Genomic DNA, 14,825 nt, shown 5'->3' on the forward strand with positions numbered 1-14,825 from the left:
CCTCTTTCTTTCTAAAATAAATTTAGCTCTTCTTAAAAATATCAACAGACCCAACAACCGTAAGAGAGATAGAAATAGAGAGTTTCAGTGTTTCAGAATTCAAGAATGGCTTCCACTTCTTCTCTTACTCTGTCTCAAGCCCTTTTGGCTAGAGCTATTTCTCATCACGCCACTGACCAACGCCGTGACAGCCGCCTCTCTCTTGTCTCCCTCCCTGCTTTTTCCGGCCTCAAATCGACCACCTCTACAGCCTCACGCGCCACCACAACCACTAATCGCCGGCGTCGTGTGTCTTCCCTTCATGTAAGGGCGGCGGCAGTGGAGACATTGGATGCGACGGCAGAGACTTCACTGGTGGAGAAGTCGGTTAATACAATTAGATTTCTTGCTATTGATGCTGTTGAAAAGGCCAATTCGGGTCACCCCGGTTTACCTATGGGGTGTGCTCCGATGGGTCATATTTTGTACGATGAGGTTATGAGGTATAATCCGAAGAACCCATACTGGTTCAATCGTGATCGGTTTGTTTTGTCTGCTGGTCATGGCTGTATGTTACAATATGCTCTGCTTCACCTTGCTGGTTATGATAGTGTCAAGGTTGGTGCTTTCTTTTTTCTTGTTTCTTAAATTAATTTCTGATAGAAGTTGTGGATATTTTAAGGTGTTTTTGTTGTGTGTTTTTTCATGAGAAATGGATCTGGATTTGTTTTATTAAGTAACCAAAGATAACCCAACATTTTATAGTACCATTTCTTGATGTCTAGATGTTTTTTTGTTTGTTTTTTTGTTTTTGCTATCTTGATGCTATTGAGTGGCTTTCAAGTGCTTTAAAGATGTTGTTGCTTGTACAAAATCAGGCTTGAATTATGCAATGGGGCTAAATTATGCTACGGTCCATGTTCATTGAGCTTTTGATTTTAACAGGAAGAAGACTTGAAGAGTTTCCGTCAATGGGGAAGCAGGACACCTGGACATCCTGAGAACTTCGAGACTCCTGGCGTTGAGGTCACAACTGGTAGGATTAAGAGTTTCAACTTTGAACTTTTTTTTATCTATAATTTGATATCTTATTCGTGCTCGCGAAAATTCAAAAGTAAAATTTTATATTTTCGTCTGTAGGTCCTCTTGGACAGGGTATTGCCAATGCTGTTGGTTTGGCACTTGCTGAGAAGCACCTGGCTGCTCGCTTCAACAAACCGGACAGTGAGATTGTTGACCACTACACGTATGATAACTGTCTCAATCTCGTATCTTGTTAGTGTTCTTCCATGCCAACTTATTGAGCCTTATCTTATACGGCCACATCATCTTTGTGTTGGTTTTCATTAGATATGCTATATTGGGGGACGGTTGTCAAATGGAGGGTATTTCAAATGAGGTTTGCTCCTTGGCTGCACATTGGGGGCTTGGAAAGCTGATTGCTTTCTATGATGACAACCATATATCCATTGATGGTGACACTGAGATTGCGTTCACCGAGGATGTTGACAAACGTTTTGAGGGTCTTGGGTGGCATGTTATCTGGGTGAAGAATGGAAACACTGGATATGATGAGATTCGGGCTGCCATCAAGGAGGCCAAGGCTGTAAAAGACAAACCCACTTTGATCAAGGTTAGACATATCATCTCTTGTGGTTTGTATTGAAGTGAGATGGCAAATTGATCTGTTACATTGATTAAATCATATAGGACGTCTTCTGATTAGCCACTGATAGATCACTTTAGTGGTTCATTAGTGGCAACATTGGAATTGGTATTAAAAATATTCAATAAATTAATTGGATGGTGTTTTAAACTTTCCGTACATTTTATTTTCTTTGAAGGTCACTACAACCATTGGTTATGGATCTCCAAACAAAGCAAACTCATACAGTGTCCATGGGAGTGCATTGGGTGCCAAGGAAGTTGATGCTACCAGGCAGAACCTTGGATGGCCATTTGAGCCTTTCCATGTTCCAGAGGATGTTAAGCAGTATGTAACCAAGATTATGTTTCCATCATCATGCTACTTGAGTTGATTTGTTATTTATAAACTGTCTGGGTTTTTCTTAGGCACTGGAGCCGCCACATCCCAGCTGGTGCTGCTTTTGAAGCCGAATGGAACACCAAGTTTGCTGAGTATGAGAAGAAGTATAGTGAAGAAGCTGCAGAGTTCAAGTCTATCATGGCTTGTGAACTACCTACTGGTTGGGAGAAAGCACTTCCCGTGAGTGTAACCTCCACAGTTGTTTTTGCTCTCGATCTTGCCATGAGGACCTCTTTTGGTGATTCTATATTTGCATCACCATTAACATGAGCGGTTTATTCTGTCACAATTATGGATGCTGGAAATGGTGGTCCACAATTTGTGCACTCAATAAACTGCCCCACCCTTCAATGCAAAACACAGTTATTAGCAGGAAGTGGAATTGGCATGTCCTATTTGCGAATTTTTAGAGGAGCGCTTGTGCAAAATTATGACAGTTGGTAGATGTTGCATTTGAAATAAGGGTAATCTTTTTCTTAACTTTTTTTTTTTAATTAATGTTGCAGACATACACTCCCGAGAGCCCAGCAGATGCCACCAGAAATCTATCTCAGCAAAACTTAAATGCACTTGCAAAAGTGCTCCCCGGTCTTCTTGGTGGCAGTGCAGATCTTGCCTCTTCTAACATGACCTTGTTGAAAATGTTTGGGGACTTCCAAAAGGATACTCCTGAGGAACGCAATGTCAGGTTTGGTGTTAGAGAGCATGGAATGGGAGCCATCTGCAATGGCATCGCACTTCACAGTCCTGGCTTAATTCCCTACTGTGCTACTTTCTTTGTTTTCACTGACTACATGAGAGCTGCCATAAGGATTTCTGCTTTGAGTGAGGCTGGAGTCATGTATGTCATGACCCACGATTCCATTGGACTTGGAGAAGATGGACCAACCCATCAACCAATTGAGCACTTGTCAAGCTTCCGTGCAATGCCCAACATTCTGATGCTCCGCCCAGCTGATGGAAATGAAACTGCTGGTGCATACAAAGTTGCTGTCCTTAACAGGAAGAGACCCTCTATCCTTGCCCTCTCCAGGCAAAAGCTACCCCAACTTCCTGGAACCTCCATCGAGGGAGTTGAAAAGGGTGGCTACATCATTTCAGATAATTCCTCTGGTAACAAGCCTGATGTCATCCTGATGGGTACTGGTTCAGAGTTGGAAATTGCAGCTAAAGCTGCTGAGGAACTTAGAAAGGAGGGCAAGGCTGTGAGAGTTGTCTCCTTTGTTTCATGGGAGCTTTTTGATGAGCAATCAGATGCATACAAGGAAAGTGTTCTGCCAGCAGCTGTAACAGCTAGGGTTAGCATTGAAGCTGGATCAACGTTTGGGTGGCAGAAGCTTGTTGGATCCAAAGGCAAGGCTATTGGAATTGACCGGTTTGGAGCAAGCGCACCGGCAGGTAAAATATACAAGGAGTTTGGTATTACCGCGGAGGCTGTTATCGCAGCAGCCAAAGAAGTTAGCTAGGCGGATCTATATTCGTTCTCGATATCTTGCTAAATGCGCATTTGAGGTTTGGATAAGAAAATACAGAGAGGCTGTTCCGGGAGATCTGTTTCATTACTTGGCCTCGTTTGTTTCAATAAAAGACTCAGATTAAATATTCTTCTGCTGCTTGTAAGTGGCCAGTTGAGGAAACCTGGATCAAAGAGAGTTTAGGTTTATGAATAATCCTGAATTTGTAACAACTCTTGGACCTCTCTTGAGTTTTGTAGTTTTCTTTGGTTACTTGAATGAGTTGAAGATGAATTATTATTTTTCCTGCATGTTATTATGATTCTCAGTTTTCATCTCTCTTTTGCTTGTCTGCTGTGTTTACAAAAATGATATCACATTTCAAGCTGCCAGATTATGGAGCGATGCCTAACTAAAGAAGTTGAAACTGCTAGGGTCCACTTACGGCTGTGGAAGGAAGGGAGACCTTGACCACTCGATAATTTGTGGTTGCTGGAGCTCATAATCTCAGCTTCCTATCTAGTATCTATACATGTTACATCATCCTCCACAACCAAAAGCTACTTTCTATTTTGTTTCTAAGTGCATACAAGTATAGGTATTTAGGGCCTACCTTCAAAACATCTACAATGGTTTTATCTGAATTCTGATGTCTATATCGTCACATTAGTCGCATTCATGAAAGAATTTTAGATATCCACGGCATATTCTCCCTCTAGGGCTGGGTCATTGCCTCATGGAGATCATCCATAGACTAGGCCCAGAATATACCTTTCTGCTCTGAGATAACTGGGCTCAGTTTATCCCTTCTAGCAGCCAGTTTGTCACAGGCAATTCAAGGCCCATGCTCAGCCAGTATAAGTGAGTGTTTTTTGTTTATCAACTGTTTTTTAAATTACTTTTCAAATTGGTTTTTAGTTAAAAAAATATTAAATTAATATTTTTATATATATCTTTTGTTGTGTTAATGTAAATAATAAAAAATATATTTTAATGTATTTAACATTATATAACGCATTACCATACACACACTTAAACTTAAAACCGCTTAGTTAACTTTTTGGTTTTTTTTCCTTTTATTTTCATAATTAAGACTTTTTCTTTAGCAAGTTTTATAGAACAGTAAAAAGTCCAAGGTTACTGGACGTAACGGTTTGTTTGGCTTGGCATTGTTGTTATTGGGTTGTTATTTTAAAAAAAAAAATTATATTTTTTTGATTTGATATTAAAAATAACTTTTTTAAAAAATATATTATTTTAATATATTTTTAAATAAAAAATACTTTTAAACATTAATTTCAAAAAATAACAAATAAATAAATTTTAATCTTGGATTGAACTATCACAGGATTTTTAGTCTTTAGCAAGATTTGACTTAAACCTGCCATAAGAAGATCATAATGATAGGATTGACATGATACTAGTTCAGTGCTAAATTGCTTGTGCCATACCTACCCGCTTTTGGGTTCTTGGTACCAAATCAAACCTGCCTCCTGGGTCCCACTCTATATGTGAGCCAGACAAAGGGTCGGTAACTTGGCATGGAAGCAGATGAAAGCCTGGGGATATACACACATTATACTGGATTTCCAAGATCAAAACCTGCGCACTCCTCTTCCTGGTGCCAAAAATCTCTAAACTATTGTCAATAAACCCTAAATAAAGATCCCATTGTACAATATTTTCAGCACAAGGTACAAGCCAATCATAGCACAAAACCCTGTATTTTGATATAAAACAGAGTAAGATTAAACAAACAAATAGCAAGCCAGAGAACTTGAAAAATTAAATGAAGGGAAACCTCATTAACATCCTTACCAAAACACCCCAAGTCAAACACCCACAAGTCAATAGTTATCAATTTCATCCTAAATCAATTAGAAATCAGACAATTTTCTTGCTCACAACCAAAACACCCCAAGTCAAACACAGGACGATTCCTGCACAGAAGAGCAAAAGTGTCTAGTCTTTAACAGATTTGGGATGAAAATAAGAGCTAATATAATAGCTGGGCTAGACTTTAGAATGAAATTGATAAAATTTATTGGATGGGGATGAAATTAAAAGTAAGGCAATAATTTAAGGATAAAAAGGGTTTCCAAAAAATGAAAGTTAGTTGGTGAATCCAACTACAACTAAACACCCAAGCCCACCAAAAAATCAAATAAAATCAAACCCCAACAAAAAAAACCACGAAGAAAACACAGTGTGGGTGTTGTGTACTTGTGTTGTACTGTACAAAGAAAGAGAGACAGTGAAAGCCATGGCTCAAGTGAGCAAAATCAGCAGTGGAGCCCAAAACACCTACATGGTACCTAATCTTTAGAAACCCCAGAACCCCAAATGTTTATCTTCAATTTCTTTAGATCACAGCTCATTAAACGGTCTTATTTGAGATTAAAGCTAAGTAAAAAAACGGGCGATTGCAGACTAAAGGTTGGACCTTTAAAGGTTCTAGCTTCAGTTGGTACAGCAGATAAGCCATCAATTGTACCTGGGATTGTTTTGCAACCCATCAAAGATATTTCTGGTAGTTACTTTGCCGGGTTCTAAGTCTCTGTCTAACCGGATTCTCCTCCTTGCTGCTCTCTCTGAGGTAATGTTTTATATGTATATATGATGCTAGAAATTGTTTATTGCTTTTTTGGTTTTGACATAATTTTTTTAGTAGCTGGCTTTGTTGCATTCTGGGATGTGAGTTTAATAGAATAGAATTTGAAAAACTGAGACTTTATTGGTGGAAATGAAATTTAATAGGTGAATTGTTAGAGATTTGAGAAATGTGGTTCAAAGGGAAAAAAAATTGATATATATATATATATATATATATATATATATATATATTGTTTATTGTCTAGTTTCACAAAAGATAATTTCTTTGGTAGTTGCTTGTATTTGTTTGTAATTTTAACTTGGTATTGAATATGTTTATTTTATGACATTTTCAATATTCAGTAAAAAGGCAATATACAGGAGAATGGACTCCACTGACAGTGATGATTATATAGTGAAATTCTTGATAAAAAAATATTTATATAGTGATAGCTTTTAACTTCTGTTTGTTATTACTTTCATATAAATAAAATAAATGGCTTTGAATACTGTATGCAATGTGTTTATTGTCTTACATTTATTGGTCTGTTAACTTTATTGGCTGTCATTAATGGGTTTTCATCTTTGTCATTCAGGGTACGACTGTTGTTGACAATTTGTTGAATGATGATGATGTTCATTACATGCTTGGTGCACTCAGAACACTTGGACTACGTTTGGAAGAGAATACGGAACTCAAACAAGTGACCGTAGAAGGTTGTGGTGGTCAGTTTCTAGTGGGAAAAGAAGCAAAGATTGATGTTGAACTTTTCCTTGGAAATGCTAGAACGGCAATGCGGCCATTGACTGCTGCAGTTGAAAATTTGAGGTCTGTTCTATATTGCTCCACTCCCCACCTCGTTCTTTATTTCCTTTTAAATAAATATTAATGCAGACAAAATTAGTCTTACCCGTTTAGAGGGGTTGAATAGATGTGCTCCTTTGATCTTTCAAAGTTGGGTGGGGGTGAACTACATGTAAAATACATTCCTACAGGGTCTCAACAAGCATCAGCTTGTCATTAGCATTAATCACCATCACAAAGTTGAATTTTCGGATTATAATCTTGAGGGTGTATAATCCCCATAGGAACAACCCAAGTAGAATAGATTATAATTTCTCAGTGTCATTATGTATTTTGAAAGTTTTTACTTGGATCAATGGCCCAATTTTGTTCAATTGTATAATTTACCTGTGGAATACAACAATGGATGGCACTCACTTTATGAGAGTGCATCTCTATGTCTTTCTTATCAATCCTCCCATTTCCAGAGCTTTGTACTTGCAGTAATTCCTTCTTTTTTGTTGGTGGTATCATTCAATATGCTTCAGCTACATACTTGATGGGGTGTCACGAATGAGAGAGAGACCAATTGGTGATATGGTTATAGGTCTTCAGCAGTTTGGTGCATATGTTTCTTGTTCTCCTACAAACTGCCCCCCTGTTCGTGTAAATGCAAATGGAGGCCTTCCAGGGGGAAAGGTGTGATTTTTGTCATCTTCTACATTGATCTTTCCTGTTGTATAATATGTTTGATCCATCATTACTTCTTCGTTTTGTTTTTCTGGCATTAGGTATGGGTTAGGGCAGTGTATTGAACAACTAAGTGATCTTATGTTTCAGTGTAACTGCTAACTTGATTACTGCATAATTCTTGAAAAAGGCATAGTATCAAATGAGGTGGTAACCCTGGTTGGTGATAGTTGAGTGTGGTTTGTGACTGATCATAGTCTTTTTGCTATCATTAAGAAAATATATGTTTTCTCATTTGTGCTCAATGTACATGTTTCTGGTTATTCATCCAAAATGAGATACTTGAACTTGAAACACCCATCACTTTGTTAATCATTCATTGAGCTTTGTTCGAAAGGTATCCATATTCTTCAGCCATCACAGCATAATACTTTTGCATTTTGAACTTGAATTTGCTTCTGTGAATTAAATTTAGGCTTTGCTGGCAACTTCATTGTTAGTTTCTTTTTTAGAAAGATATTTTTTATACAAACACTCGATGCTGTTGTCATTAATTATGGAATGAAAGTCTTCATTCATAACTCATGTTTCCCTTGTCTCCATTTTCAGGTTAAACTCTCTGGATTGATAAGTAGTCAATACTTGACTGCTTTGCTCATGGCAGCTCCTTTAGCCCTTGGAGATGTGGAAATTGAGACAATAGACAAGTTGATTTTTGTTCCTTATGTTGAGATGACTTTAAAGTTGGTGGAGCGCTGTGGAGTCTTTATACAACATAGTGATAGCTGGGATTGTTTCTTCATTCGAGGAGTTTAAAAATATAAGTAGGTTTATTTAGTATTCACAGTGCATGAGCGTTTGAAATAATGTTGCACCCGAAGTAACATGCTGACAATTCAACTAGGTCTCCTGGAAATTCTTTTGTTGAGGGTGATGCTTCAAATGCCAGTAACTTCCTAGCTGGCGCAGCAATCACTGGTGGGACCATCACTGTTGAAGGTTGTGGAACAGAGAGTTCGCAGGTATTTCTCTCATGTAAATATATTGGTCTTCTACTTGCATGTAATAATTTAAGAATGTGGTGTAGATATGCTTACGACATCCATTGCTTTCCACATGTCAAAAATATTGTTAGATTTCTTCTCAAAATTTCATTCCACTGTCCAGATCGACTCCCTAGTTCCTAATAAATTCCATGGAGGGAGAGAATATCACAAATCCATCTTAATATTACATGCATCAGACAAGTTCGGTGTATTATATGAATTCATTCGGTGCTTGACACCAATCTAACTAACTCAAGTTTCTTTTTTTTTGGAAATTAAGGGAAATGTAAAGTTTGCAGAGGTTCATGAGAAAATGGGAGCTAAAGTTACCTGGACCAAGAACAGTGTTACTGTCACTGGACCGCCACGAGATTCTTCTGGTTGGAAACACTTGTGTGATGTTGATGTAAACATGAACAAAATGCCAGATGTTGCTATGACTCTGGCTGTTGTTGCGCTTTTTGCTGATGGCCCTACTTCCATAAGAGATGGTATGTTTAATCTTTTAAATGTGACAAATGGAGTACCTTTTAGCTTTTAAATAGAATGACACTGAGGGAAACTGACCTATATACTAGAAATTTATTATCTATATGCTCCTAAACTTTCAAAACTATTTCATGTTGATAAACACTGGATTCATGATTACAATTTGGTAGATCATGTTAGTTTGCCATTATGGAAAATGAGGGCGTGGCTTAACTTCCGACTCTGAGAAAGAGCAATAAACATTAACCGACCTTATCTTTTGAAATCCAGAAAAACTCATCATTTGGCCTTGGAGTTGTAAAAGTTACACTGACCCATCAATAATGAATTGATAGTTAGATTTTTGTATTTATGTCTGCTCATGCTAACAAGGAATTCCAGTTTTCACAATTTTTCTCAGGTATGTAACTTGTCCCAATCTCTTGGTTTCTCTAATTCTCATTAGCAAGTTGGAGAGTGAAAGAAACGGAACGGATGATTGCTATTTGCACAGAACTCAGGAAGGTCAGTTTCAGAGGCTTTCTATTCATTTTAATTTCTACACAGAAGAGTACTTGATAAAACAATTTGCTAATGTTGACATCTGGGCTTTATGTTTCAGTTGGAAGCAACAGTTGAAGAAGGACCGGATTGCTGTGTGATTACTCCACCTGAGAAATTAAATGTAACAGAGATTGACACTTATGATGATCACAGGATGGCAATGGCATTCTCTCTTGCTGCTTGTGGAGAAGTCCCAGTCACCATCAAGGACCCTGGTTGCACTCGAAAAACTTTCCCAGGCTACTTTGAAGTCCTTGAGAGGTACACGAAGCATTGAGTTGCACTTAATTCATTCACCATGTATACAAGAGAGATACGAGGCTATCCATTACCATTAGCAACCATGGTAGTCTGAAATCAACCCCCGTTTTTTTCATGCATCACGCTGTAATATTTTATTATAATTATGCAAGGTAAACAAAGCATTGAGTTGCACTTAAACCACTCACGGCTGATGTTATGTAATACTGGAGAATGATCATCTCTTTAAGGAAAAGCCAAGCCTAGTTAATTTATTTTTGACTCTCGAGAGAGTGAGTGAAGTGCTAGACCTTAACTATGAACTTAAATGGTTATATTTGTTCACCATCAATCAATGAATGCTTGAAGTGATTAAATCAATAAATTTTAATATTTTCTACCTTTCTCCCTTTAGATATATATGGGATGGAATTTGAGTTTAGCAGGTTTGTCTAACAGAACTTAAGCCCACTCTCCAAGACAAGATTTTGGAGTAAAGGTCATCATTTCCTTTTCCTAGTCTGGCCTCTTTTTAAAGTGACATCCAAGTTCATATTGTAGCTTTACGCATGATAATATCAAGTACAGTTTTAATGGTTTGATTCCGGCATGCCGGAAATAAAACTCCAAGGAGAATAACTTTTTCACAATTGTAGCTTGAAAGTTACAATTCTTGGCCCCTTCTTGACCGCAACATGTAAATGCCCACCGCATTGGTTGGTTTCTAGCAGCTTTATCAATAATGAGATGCTTGTCTTTCTCTAATTCTTACAGCTTTTTGGGCTACCCTCTTACGCTTAACACTCACGACATTCACGTGCCTCAAGTCATCAAAGAAACTGGGAAGAAGGCATTGGTCTCCATATCTGTGAAATCTCACCTCCAAAGCTTTAGCTGGCACCTACTCGCAAGGCAGGAAATAGGCATGGAACATGTTGCCGGAAGTATATAAATATAGAACTAAATAGAGGGGCGCGGCTTCTGCGTTGTTGTTGTTGTTGTTATTCATCAGGTTCTCACATGGGGTCTATAGTGTGCTCCTGGTGGGTGGTGGCTATGAAATTTACTATTTCCTTTGCTTTTCCTTCCAAATAAAAACTTGGATATAATTTTCTTCAACATCACTCTTCATTTTGAGCCACGTTGAGCTTTCAAAGGAAGTAAACTGGACTGCTGGCTTGTGATTCTACAATAATCTCTACATTACACCATTCCACATGATGCATAGCTAGCTGCTAGTCTAACATAACTTTCAATCTAAGACATCAATAAAGATTCATTAGAAGGACTTTCATGGTTTTGCCTTCATTTCAAGTTTTGTGCTGCACTGTCAATGCTCACTGCAATGTTGACTATCGCCACAATAACCCACTAATCTTTTGATAAAAACGTCATTAATCTGTCTTGCTTGGGAAGGATTGTGCACCATTTTTTTTTTAATCTTTAATCCAGAGACAATCTTGTCCAAATTTAGCTATTGATTATGGTAAGCTGGAATAAGTATCATTATTACACTAAATGGTACCCAGACCCACCAACACATAATCACTCACACCTACTAAATTTATGATACTGCTTTATATAATGTATGAAGAGAGAATGAAAAAGAAAAAAGGTGCACCTATTATTTGGTCTATGAGGCAGCATTTTTCTTATGATTACTTAAAATTCCCTTTGACAGTGAAAAATTAAAGTAAACTGCTAGAATTTTCATCATGATTAGTCATGTTTCCTATTATATGTTCTATGAAGCTTGGTCAATTTTGGGTCTGGCCCTTTCCATAGTTTGAGTGAAAAAAAGCTGAAAACTGGGACCAAAGTTTGCTTGAACACTCTTTTACCATCCATAGGTACACAAGGATCATAAACACATTCAATTACAAGAAGATTGGAGTTGATGAGATCTAAATTGATAGATTGCTGCCATATGTTGATATGTGATCAATGACAGTTCAAACCTAGTAGTTTACATACTTTGAACCTTGATGAAACTCAAAATTAATGAGAAAATTGACTCACTCACACATTTCAATGGTATGAAGAGTAGGAACGAGGAAAGAACTCCTTCATAATTACCCTCAAAACCTCGTCCACATCGTCATCCTCAAATCTCATGCTAGCCACTCCTCCTAGGAAACTGCCTCTCAAGCTGCCATAAATAAATAAAGGGTTGGTTTGCAAATTTTGGCGGTCCCGGATTGAAGGTTTGCATCCAGTCAAATCCAAGTACTACATATAGAAATGATAGAATTTTAAGCAGAATCCCTCTATTCTCAATTTCTCACTTTTGAAAATTCTCATAAGAACAGTAAAAAAAAAATCTCTCGCCCCCCTATTTTTAACTGCTCAAACCAAATTATCCTCAGCTTCTCTGACTCTTCTTGATCTCCCATCACCTAAAATTTAAAAAACCCCCCTCTCTCTCTCATTCTCTAAATTCATGCCTCACCATTCTTTTCAATCACCATTTTAAACAAAAAATCAAGACCCTTTGCTCTTTATTCCTGTGAAAGAGAAAGTCACCAACAACAGCAGTCCATCCTTCCAAGAAACCAGAAATAAAAAACGATTCCTTGTGCCAAAAATAGCTAAAATAGCCAGACCTAAAGCTCCCTTCCACCACCACCACCAATCAATCAATCAGCCACATTCCTTCAAACCCTAACAATAACCTCTCGCAATCAAGAAATCAAGAGAACAAAAGAAAACCCATATTTTGATTTTTCAAGAAAATGTCTCATCTTGATCACACCCCATCAACACCAGGCAAATTCAAGATGGACAAATCACCATATTACTCAAGAACAAGGTGGCATTCCTCCGTAGCCAAGCTTACTATCTGGTCTTTTCTCTTCATTGCTGTAATCTTTCTCTTCTTTTATCGCTCCCCGCCATCTTCATCAAACTCCGATCCATCACGCCGTTATCTTACTTCTGCTACCTGGGGCGGAGCTGCTTGGGAAAAAAGGGTCCGGACCTCTGCCCGAATCCGGTCTCGAAATGGGTTCTCTGTTTTAGTGACAGGAGCAGCTGGTTTTGTTGGAACCCATGTTTCTTCTGCCCTTAAACGCCGTGGAGATGGTGTTTTGGGACTCGATAATTTCAATGATTACTATGATCCAACTTTGAAGAGAGCAAGACAAGCACTTCTTGAAAGAAGTGGTGTTTTTATTGTGGAAGGAGATATAAATGATGTTTCTTTGTTGAAGAAATTGTTTGAAGTGGTGCCTTTTACACATGTGATGCATTTGGCAGCTCAAGCTGGGGTTAGGTATGCAATGAAAAATCCTGCTTCTTATGTGCATAGTAATATTGCCGGTTTTGTTAGTTTGTTGGAAGTTTGTAAAGATGCAAATCCACAACCAGCTATTGTTTGGGCATCATCCAGTTCTGTTTATGGGCTTAATACTAAAGTGCCTTTCTCTGAGAAAGATAGAACTGATCAACCTGCTAGTTTATATGCTGCTACTAAGAAAGCTGGTGAGGAAATTGCACACACTTATAATCATATTTACGGGCTTTCACTCACCGGGCTGCGATTTTTTACGGTTTATGGACCATGGGGGAGGCCGGATATGGCATATTTCTTTTTCACTAAGGATATTTTGAATGGGAAGACTATACCAATTTTTGAGGCTGCGAATCATGGGAATGTTGCTAGGGATTTTACCTACATTGATGATATTGTGAAGGGTTGTTTGGGTTCGTTGGATACGGCGGAGAAGAGTACCGGGAGCGGAGGGAAGAAGAAAGGGCCGGCACAATTGAGGGTTTTCAATTTGGGGAATACATCGCCTGTGCCGGTTACTGATCTTGTTAGTATTTTGGAAAGGCTTTTGAAGGTTAAGGCTAAAAGGAATATTATGAAGTTGCCACGCAATGGGGATGTTCCATATACGCACGCGAATATTAGCTATGCTCAAAAGGAATTTGGATATAAGCCTACCACGGATCTGCAGACAGGGTTGAAGAAATTCGTGCGGTGGTACCTCGGTTACTATGGAAACAAGAAAGCTGTTGCGAGATGAGATGAATTCTTTTGGTTCGGTACTTGGAAAACATTCCTTGTTCATTATGATTCTTATAATTGTTTTTCTTAACATTTCTGTGTTCTTTCATCGCACGATAATTGTCTTTGGTATATGTTTAATTGATGCTGTACAAGGAGGAATATCTTGTCTTCTGTTGAAGAAGAGTGTGTGGTTGGTGGATTCTGTTTTGTTGGGCAATCTGTGTGTGCTGTATCAAAACAAAGCCAGAACCATCCTTTTCTTTTGTTTCCGATTTTTGGAATTTGTAATTGTTGTAGTTTCGGTGCTGTAGAGTTCGTGACTGATAGAGCATATGCTGATTGTTGGACATGTGTCGATCAATAAAATAGTATACGTTAATTTCATTTATTTGTTTTCACACTGAACAAATTGAATTTCATTTGACTATTGTATGGTGTGTATTCTTTTTCCACAAAATGGCTTGGTCTGTTATTGACATCCATGATGAATACAGCTGCAACTATTTCTTTTTTGCTTGTTGAGAATGACTTGGGGAATACAAGCTGATCAACTCTTTTACCTCTTGAGACCAGCTTGTGTCTGAGTTGTGGCATTTATACTTGATTCAAAAGTTCATCAAGTCCTTCCTTTGTTTTTTGCTGTTCTGGGTAAATGATAGATATTAGTAATGTGTTGCATTTGACCTAGAGGTCTATCTTGTTCTTTTTCATACATGATATTCTAGGATGTTGTAGCATTCTGTTAATGAATGTGATGCCATAGATCACATTTGCTGGTAGAGTTGATCAAATTTTGTATGCGTCCAGCTCTGAATTCGTAAATTTTCCATTGTAGTCTTGCCCTAACCTTCTGTTCCTTTTTTCATTTCTAGATATGCTATTTTTGGTCTATTTGTGATGCAATGCATGATTGTTGAGTTTCTTCTTTGGAATTTGATGTTACCTCGTA

The 14,825-nt window shown here is 38.0% G+C and overlaps 3 protein-coding genes across 3 annotated transcripts; all 3 read left to right on the forward strand.

The window, feature by feature from the left end:
* Positions 1 to 3,791, forward strand: LOC118041315 (transketolase, chloroplastic). Its single transcript, XM_035048595.2, has 7 exons — positions 1 to 597; positions 925 to 1,015; positions 1,120 to 1,225; positions 1,330 to 1,612; positions 1,824 to 1,972; positions 2,053 to 2,206; positions 2,533 to 3,791. The coding sequence occupies exons 1-7, from the start codon at positions 106 to 108 to the stop codon at positions 3,490 to 3,492; spliced, it is 2,235 nt and encodes a 744-aa protein (XP_034904486.1). The 5' UTR covers positions 1 to 105; the 3' UTR covers positions 3,493 to 3,791.
* A 1,825-nt stretch (positions 3,792 to 5,616) lies between these two features.
* On the forward strand, positions 5,617 to 9,901 carry LOC118041316 (3-phosphoshikimate 1-carboxyvinyltransferase 2). Its single transcript, XM_035048596.2, is given in 10 exon segments — positions 5,617 to 5,837; positions 5,840 to 6,011; positions 6,013 to 6,076; positions 6,669 to 6,901; positions 7,405 to 7,555; positions 8,156 to 8,370; positions 8,451 to 8,568; positions 8,873 to 9,083; positions 9,527 to 9,585; positions 9,683 to 9,901. Coding segments are annotated over 10 exon segments (1,536 nt in total). The 5' UTR covers positions 5,617 to 5,743.
* A 2,115-nt stretch (positions 9,902 to 12,016) lies between these two features.
* Positions 12,017 to 14,260, forward strand: LOC118041317 (UDP-glucuronate 4-epimerase 3). Its single transcript, XM_035048597.2, has one exon. It carries the CDS (start codon positions 12,597 to 12,599, stop codon positions 13,890 to 13,892), a length of 1,296 nt encoding a protein of 431 aa, XP_034904488.1. The 5' UTR covers positions 12,017 to 12,596; the 3' UTR covers positions 13,893 to 14,260.
* Positions 14,261 to 14,825: the final 565 nt, after the last annotated feature.

The sequence above is a fragment of the Populus alba genome, chromosome 14 (genome assembly GCF_005239225.2).
Source record: "Populus alba chromosome 14, ASM523922v2, whole genome shotgun sequence".
Lineage (NCBI taxonomy): Eukaryota > Viridiplantae > Streptophyta > Magnoliopsida > Malpighiales > Salicaceae > Populus > Populus alba.